The sequence below is a fragment of the Halyomorpha halys genome, unplaced genomic scaffold, assembly GCF_000696795.3.
Source record: "Halyomorpha halys isolate HHAL.00 unplaced genomic scaffold, Hhal_1.1 Scaffold208.1, whole genome shotgun sequence".
Taxonomy (NCBI): Eukaryota; Metazoa; Arthropoda; class Insecta; order Hemiptera; family Pentatomidae; genus Halyomorpha; species Halyomorpha halys.
Genome location: NW_027109100.1, coordinates 1413414 through 1421365, shown reverse-complemented (window position 1 = coordinate 1421365; position 7952 = coordinate 1413414). Strand labels below are relative to the sequence as shown.

Here is a 7952-nt window from a genome sequence, read left to right as displayed (position 1 = left end):
TTATGAATCATATGTTTAAAAATAATTATTAATAAAAATAATAATAACGGACCAGGACTGTCTGGACGAAGAAAATAGGAAAAGACTAAAGGCAATCAAGGTTTTTGTGAGAAAAAGAAATTCGAAAAAGGGGGCACGCGGGCAAAAGAAAGAAAACAAAGGCACCCAGAGATAATGAAGGGAAAATGTAAGGAAGGGAAAATGTAAGAAAGGAAAAACAAGAGAGAAGCCAAAAATATGATATTCACGTGATCTGTAAGGCTGTTCCGTAAAATAAAAAAAATAATAATTATTAAATCATCGTGACAGCTGTCACTGACTGATAAATATTAATATAAACATACAACAAAAGTAAACTTTATACTTAGCGCCATAGTTAATAAAATGAAATTTTAATATAAATGATCACATGGACATGCAAACAAATAATCATCATGAGGACAACAAATTTTAAAGTAACCTAGGTATTTATTTTTCAGCCTATATTGGTATTCACTAACAAACTTAACTTTAAATGTAAACATGAATTACATAAAAAATATAGAATTAACAAGAAGAAATATATTTATTTTTAAATAACACTAATAGTACCCACTTATTAACCAAAGGATTAATAAATTTTGAATTACTGATTTTATTTTAAACCTTGTAAGCGTATAATAAGTTCTATCTTAAAATATAGTAAGCCACCATGAATTTAATGACATCTCATGTTAGTTCCATTCAGTTATATTTTTTTAAAAAGTAAGAAATGTCATAATATATAAAAAAAATTACTTCAGATTTTAAAGAGGATACAAATATTGACAAAACTATACATGGTTCATAATACCAAAATAAATAAAATGATTCAACTACTAATAAATTTAATTTTAAAATTGTATTATAACTTATTAGAATCTAATTAAAACCATACCTTGTGAGCTTTCAGGGACTGGTCATTACAAGCAAGTGTAACATCAACAAAAGCCTGAGTCCTGAGAAGGTGATGAAACACAGATGTCATATTCGATTGGTAGTTGTTCCAACGAAGGCAATAATGTTGCCCCGCCATTTCTTCTTCCAGGCCACTATACATATTGAACCAAAACATGAGAAAACTCAATAAAACACCATAGTATGAAAAGTACACCCAAGGATAGGTGAATGGGAAATCCCTCTGTCCTGCTTTCTCCAATCTTTCACTGCCTCTCCCTTCCTCTCTCTTACTTTGACCTCTTACTTTCTCAATTTCACTAACTCCCCTTCTCTTGTTCCCATTCTCAGAATAGTACCATAATAATAAATTGAATAAAGCATTTTTCCAGGTAAACTGGGAATATTTCTGCCAACAGATGCTCAGTCAAATAATAAAAATAAAGGACAATACATTAAAACCCTTCAAATGAACTGATAACTCTGAAGTATAAAATAACATTCCCATAACATCCATGAGTTCAATAAAATTAATATAAACCATAAAGAAATAAATTGAAAACAACATTTACCTTGAATAAAAAACCATCTTCACCTTTATTGAAGCTGATATCAGAAATGAAAGATAAGATATAACAGTATACTGAATAATAAACAAAAGATAAATAAAGATGAGGTTCATAACACTGATTGTCTAACCAAACTAATTATATATTAGAAAAAAAAACCTTAGCTAAATATTAAAATAATTTATTTTCGTATCAGTATATTGATAATAGACGTTTTATAACTTACAGTTGGGAGTGTTATCACGAAAACCGCGAGAATCTACCTCCTTTGATTTGGCCTCTAGTTCTCAACAATTCCGTAATTCCTTAGGCTTAAAGTATACATCAATTCTTACGACCACTTCCTCGAACCATCTTTGATCCCGCTTTACGTGATTTTCATCACATTGAACTTTTTAATATAAATGCTGATTATGATAACTGATAAGCGATCTAGTAGAAACCACTGTAATCATTGGATCGTTTGAAGGATGCTTTTATCGGGAACATTAAATGTCTATTATTAAAATAAATCAAACAAGAATAACAGTATTATATAAAATCGTTTGTCTAAAAGATCAATATCTGCGCAATCAGAGTAATTTTACGTGTGCGCACTACTATTTGGCTATAACCTTCACTGCTGTTATACACGTCAACTTCAAAAACTTTTACAAATATTGAGAAAAGCGAAATCACAACCAATTTAGTCGTTCATCGTCACTTCACTTCTAATAAATAAACACTGGTGTATAAACTCAAAAAAATAAAATATTGTGACTTACCTTAAAGCTGACCGGAGTGTTTCCTTCCTTTCATTTCTGTTGGGAACCAAACCTAGTATTTTAATTTAATCATCGCTTTACAATACTTTTTTTAATTTTAAATCTTGAAATAATTCGATTCACTGGCCTATGCGCCGATCCTATCACTCATTCTTTCTTTTCTTTATTAAATACAAGTGAACTTATAAATCAAGATTTAATTGTATTGGATAGATTCTGGTATTATTTTATTCTTTAATTTATGAGTTCACACTTCACATCACAACACAAAACAGCAAGAAATGAATAAATAAATTTATAAGTAGTAAATAACAATAAATGGAAATATAACTTTTGTTATCATTAGAATGACCTAATTAGGAATATGACATATTTGGCCACTTCCATGAAGATAATAAAATAAATCTCCATATATTTTCTAAACCAAATGGTGGTGAATTAGTTGTAAAATATATGTATCAATTAACAATATACATGGCTCCTTAAAATAAATATAGAAAAAAACACAAAACAGGATGAGGTTTAATATAAGAGGTTAGAAAAACAAAACAGGGAGATTAATGCATTCATTAAGCAAGCAGCAAAGCATAAATATCATGCAATGGAGAAGGCTGGGCTGAGGCCTCAATAGTTTCTCACCTTACCTATCTCCTGAACAAAATCATTTCAAATTAATTACAATTAGATTTACATACCAGGAGCTTGGTTTCCTTGATTGTTAATTTCTTGCTGTGCTGCTAAAAATACTTCATCACTAGTTATATCACCACCGACTTGCCAATTGTTGAAATCTGTAAAAGGAAATATATATAAGTATCTATAATTTACTTAGATCTTCAAGTATAATTTGTGAGTCTGGATATAAGCCAATAAGGCATATTTGTGCATGTCAGGAACAAAACAATCTCCACTTTTTCAAATTGTACGGAAAACAACAACAAAATTCTTAATGAGGCGTAGATAGTTGACCATAGATTAATGATTGGAGAAGTTTGTCAGGGGGTGCGGTCAGCATGACCAAACTTCTCCAATCATAAAAAAAATTCTTACTGTTTGATTGTATTTAATGGCAAACTTGATGATCGTTTGTTTTTCAGGTTGAAAATAATCTATACCACTAAACAGAATAAGAAAGACCTATCTATCAAATAGCAATTTAATGAATTACCTCGATTTTGTCCAAAAATGGACATTAGATTATTTTGATATTGTACAACTTATTTTACAAAAGTGTTTTCAACTTCCAGTGCAACTTAAATAGAAGTAAAAATATACAAAAAGAGTCACCCACAAGAGCTAACTGAGTGAATTTTAAAAACAGGTATGAACTGTGCATAAATACTAACACATAATTCAGAACCTTCAAAATGTACTCAAAACGTGATTCATTAAAGAATGTTCAATTTATGGAGCATAAACTGAAATGAACACAAGTCTACAAAACTAGCTCCAACAGTGGGAATTTCAAAACTCACTTATACAGAATGATAGGAGTTAGATAGATTCAACCACCACTAAAAAGGATCCTCTTGGGGATTTGTTAATTCCTTTTGAGCATACGCCAACAGTTGTGGACTAATTAAATCAGTAATAACAATAGTAGAAGTAGAAATTTTTAATTTCCCAAAGCGAAAGCTACTATTGTACATTAGTAACTTAGAATAGAACAAAGTGTATGTATGATTAAGACAAGTTTATTTATATTATGAAAATTATTTAAAAGACAAAAAAATTAATAACTAACCTTGACTCGAAAAGCTGCCCTGTGAAGTTCCAGGTCCAGGAGGTCCATATTCATCATCTTCTTCTTCTATAGTAAGATCCTCAATAGGTTCTGAGTTAGCTTCATCAATGGGTTCCAATTTCGGTTCAGGTTTCAATGGTTCCTTTTCTTCACTCTGAGTAGATTCACTTGAAGCACGCCGTCTTCTTTTCTTTCCCATTCTTTGCTCTTCTTTTTCATTATTTTTATGGCCACCTCCTTGATCTGTAAGCCCTTTTATTTTCAGGGATTCAGCTACTTTTAAAAATGAATCTAATTGTTCTTGTGAAACATTGACTTCTCCTCTGTACATATACTCCAACATTGCTTTAAGTTCTTCATAACGAATGTTATTAAAGATAATAATTGGATGCCTGTCTTCATGATTCCTAATCAATTCCTGAAACAATTTAATCAACCATCTTAGATAGATTCGACCATTATTTTTGAAATAATAAATAAACTAAATCATATACCTCGAGATATGGGCTGCAAGCAGATAATACAACTTTATGGGCTTTTAGCTGTCTCCCTTCTGCAGCAAGTGTACAATCCACTAATGATTCACATTCAAACAGTTTATCGAAAACAGAAACTAGTGTTGTTTGATGGTTATTCCACTTTAAACAAAATGCATCCCCCATACCTACAAATAAATTATGATGACATAACATTCCATACTTAACAAAGAGTCTATAAGTATAATTAAACATTAAGTCTATAAATATAATTACATTGATTATAAGTACTAAAGTATAAAAATAGAACCAAGACATTATTTTAAAAAATAAAATATAATATATGATTAACTTTAAAACTAATGAATAATAAACTTACCTATATCAATATTTTTAAAGTTATCACAGAATTAACGTAAAAATATTGAAATTATTCCTATGGACGCTGAATAACCAAGGTTAGGTATGACTGAAAGTTATTCAAGAAAAGAAACCAGTGATGCAAAAAAGATTTGTTTTCTTAATCTAAAGAAATTTTGAAAACTAACGGTAAAAGTACTTATTATACTATAAATATTAGGTTAAAACAAAAAATACGTTTTAAATAATATGTGATCGATAAAAGAAACTATGATTGGTGTCAAAGATGTATGAATACTCTATATATAATATGAATCTCCTTAAAACAAAAAAAACCTTTTAAATATACCCCATTTACTTCATTGTTTACGCTCACTTTTCTTTATTTTCTGTTAATTAATTTTTTGATCTTGGACGCATAAATTAAACAAATTGAAACAAAATATGAGGATTGTTAGATAGTGTGAGAAGTCATTATTGAGCTAAGTTAACGTATTTAGAAATGATCGTTTCACTTTCAAAAGAAGACTTTGATGCCCCAAAGTAGGAATAGCATTAAAATTATTTTAGTTGAAATGCAGTGAAAATTTTGACGACAAAAATTCAAGTCCAAAACGGAAGAAGTTAGTAAATCTATTTACCCGTAATGGGTACAATTATCATGAAAATCATAGTGTTTCATAAATTAATTTTACCATTAAAACACTTTCACTATTAAACTAATGATAAGTAATTTTATAGTCTAGTGAAAGTAAATAGTTTGGGAGGAAGCTACCCAAGGTATTACGAAATAAAATACCAGAAAGCTACACAATTCTATCATGAAAGTGCGCAAATTTCAAAACCTTTTTTAAGTATATTCGAGAATATTTAAAGTAAACCGCGTCCATATCAAACTAAAAATTAAATAATACTGAAAAGATGAGTAACTGTGCTATTTCTATAATGATGATCGACTGCGTTGAATTTCTAATTCACACATAAACGAAAAATCCAATATACAATATTTTAGATCATGATCATCACACAAATATGACTGAACACCCTAATTTGAGACGTAATTAACCCTTTTATTTTTAAAAACAAAAGTCATAACTCATTAGGGATGGCTAAACCTCTTCTCAGTATATATTTCATACATAAATAAATGGAAGTAAAATCTGATTGTTGTCATAACAACCATGGCAGCACGAAAACATTAATTTTCTCCTCTATGTAATATTTAAATTCTTTTATATTTATCCATAACGATTAAGTAGAGAATTTAGCATGAAAAAATTTTAATTTTGAATATTTAAAATTAATTCAAACCTTGTTTGTATAGTATATAAAAAAGATAAAACTTCGGTTCCACTCCTCAAACACTGACATTGGGAGATTAGCCTCAATTGTTTACACTTTGGATGCAATAAGACAAGTCCAAAAAAAAATAAATAAATAAAAGCAAGTACTTTCTCTCATTACAGGTTTCTTAATCACTGAGTATAAGTCTCCTGCTAAAATGGAACCTACTCATGCAACTATTACTAATTCATTTTGATCAATTTTATTTTTATGTAAATTAAAGCTCTAAATCGATTTGAAAAGATGTAAAGAAATGTTTCTACACAATAGTAAGCCACTTGGTTTTCATTCTATTATGCATACATACTTTTTAATTTAAAAATTATCTGAGAAAACAATCACACCGTTGTGTGATTATATAGAGTAACAGTCATTAAACTGGAAGAACGCTCAAACCTTTTTTTAAATATTTCGATTAAAAAAGCAATTGAAAAAATAAGATATTGCCGAAAAAAATTAGATCCGCGTTATCTGCGCTTACTTTTTGTTGGGTTTATGAACATAGATTAATGTAAAAGTGGCATGTCGTGATTAATTGCCGTAAAAACGTAACAAAACGCTTCTCACAGTGGAAATGTTTGCTCTCAAAATCGACCAACGTTTACTAATATTTTGAAATACTGAAATTATTGTTGTAGTCTGATATTATGATAATGAAATTTGAAAGCACCTTAAATTGATTGGTAAGATAAGGAAGATCTTATGAGTTAGTTTATAATTTTATTAAATTTTTCTGGATTTCATTTCATATTATTCTTTTATTAAAACGTTATGTTGATGGTCTCACATGATAAACTGTTGGAAGAGGGAATATAATAGAGAAGGTAAGATGCCAGGAAATGTGAGACTGAATGGACGTGTCAAAGAATTAGCGGGATCTTCTTCTCTGTTTGTTCACATTGCAGTTGTTGAATTCTTGCATGCGAATGTCTATAAGAACGTATTAATGAATTTTCATTGTTGATGGATTAAATTATTGGAAATAGCCTTTGCTACATTTTATATTATGTTCACATATGCGATTAAACAAACTGTTTTATAGATTATTACCTAAATAGGGTAAAATCAGATTTATCATTCGTCCAGGATTGTAAATCCCGGGCAGTCAGGGATTCAGTACAGAGTCCATGTCAGTTCGGGAAATTTATAGCCTGATTTTATTATTCTTTACATGCTGTCTAAATCTGTTCGTGTGTGTATAATGTACTCAGCTTTACCAATTGTATACGCTGAATGGACTTTTTTGATATGTTATATCGAATGTATGAAAGGACATGCTTTCCTGACATTGGTTAGGTCAGATATCTAATGCAAGAGTTCCAGGAAGGAAGTAGTATAGTTAACAAACTAACCATTAATCTCTTTCTTCATTTAACTCTTGGAGTTAGAACTGACAAAAAAATATAGAAAAATGTAACTGTTATAAAATGAACTGATGGAGAGAAAAATGCATGGGGCTCTATCACAAAAGATATAGGGACTATACTAATGAATGGAGGATGGTGTATACACCATCTCTTCTATAGAGGAGAAAGCAAGCTCACTTCCATAATGGTTTAAATCCGTAGTTAAAAATAATATTCTGAGATCTTCCATATAAATAGAATTGCAATGGTGTCAATCATGTGGAGGTTCATACCAACACAGAAGATATAAATAGAATAGGGACTATTCAAAAATGTTGTAGGTTAACTGAAAGAATTGTGAAATGTGTTAAGAAGAAACAATGCCCAATTGATGGAATGAAGACTTCATTCTTCCACTAATTCAGTTAAATACA

At 29.7% G+C, this 7952-nt stretch overlaps 2 protein-coding genes across 5 annotated transcripts in view; both read right to left on the bottom strand.

Annotated features, from left to right (window-relative positions):
• Positions 1 to 2930, bottom strand: part of psq (pipsqueak) — a 28510-nt gene extending 25580 nt beyond the window's left edge. For 2 of the 4 annotated variants that reach the window (XM_014418772.2, XM_014418773.2), the window contains exons 1-2: positions 1488 to 1691; positions 917 to 1070 (exon numbers count right to left, since the gene is read on the bottom strand). In XM_014418772.2, coding sequence (XP_014274258.1) covers positions 917 to 1070; positions 1488 to 1597 — 264 coding nt within the window. In that variant the 5' untranslated portion in view covers positions 1598 to 1691. The other 2 variants (XM_024360549.2, XM_014418775.3) reach the window with 2 other exon arrangements.
• Positions 2233 to 5070, bottom strand: LOC106679523 (protein tramtrack, beta isoform-like). The gene is made up of 5 exons (XM_067047311.1): positions 4848 to 5070; positions 4487 to 4656; positions 3993 to 4410; positions 2944 to 3039; positions 2233 to 2284 (listed from the first exon to the last, which is right to left on the bottom strand). Exons 2-5 carry the CDS (start codon positions 4652 to 4654, stop codon positions 2250 to 2252), a joined length of 717 nt encoding a protein of 238 aa, XP_066903412.1. The 5' UTR covers positions 4655 to 4656; positions 4848 to 5070; the 3' UTR covers positions 2233 to 2249.
• Positions 5071 to 7952: the final 2882 nt, after the last annotated feature.

Excerpts from the sequence above, each read along its gene's own strand:
- LOC106679523 (XM_067047311.1), bottom strand. The coding sequence starts at position 4,654 with ATGGGGGATGCATTTTGTTTAAAGTGGAATAACCATCAAACAACACTA. Across the intron at positions 4,411-4,486 it reads CTTGCAGCCCATATCTCGAG|GAATTGATTAGGAATCATGA; the intron begins GTATATGATTTA and ends AAATTGTTTCAG. Across the intron at positions 2,285-2,943 it reads TCAAGGAAACCAAGCTCCTG|AAATGAAAGGAAGGAAACAC; the intron begins GTATGTAAATCT and ends GGTTCCCAACAG.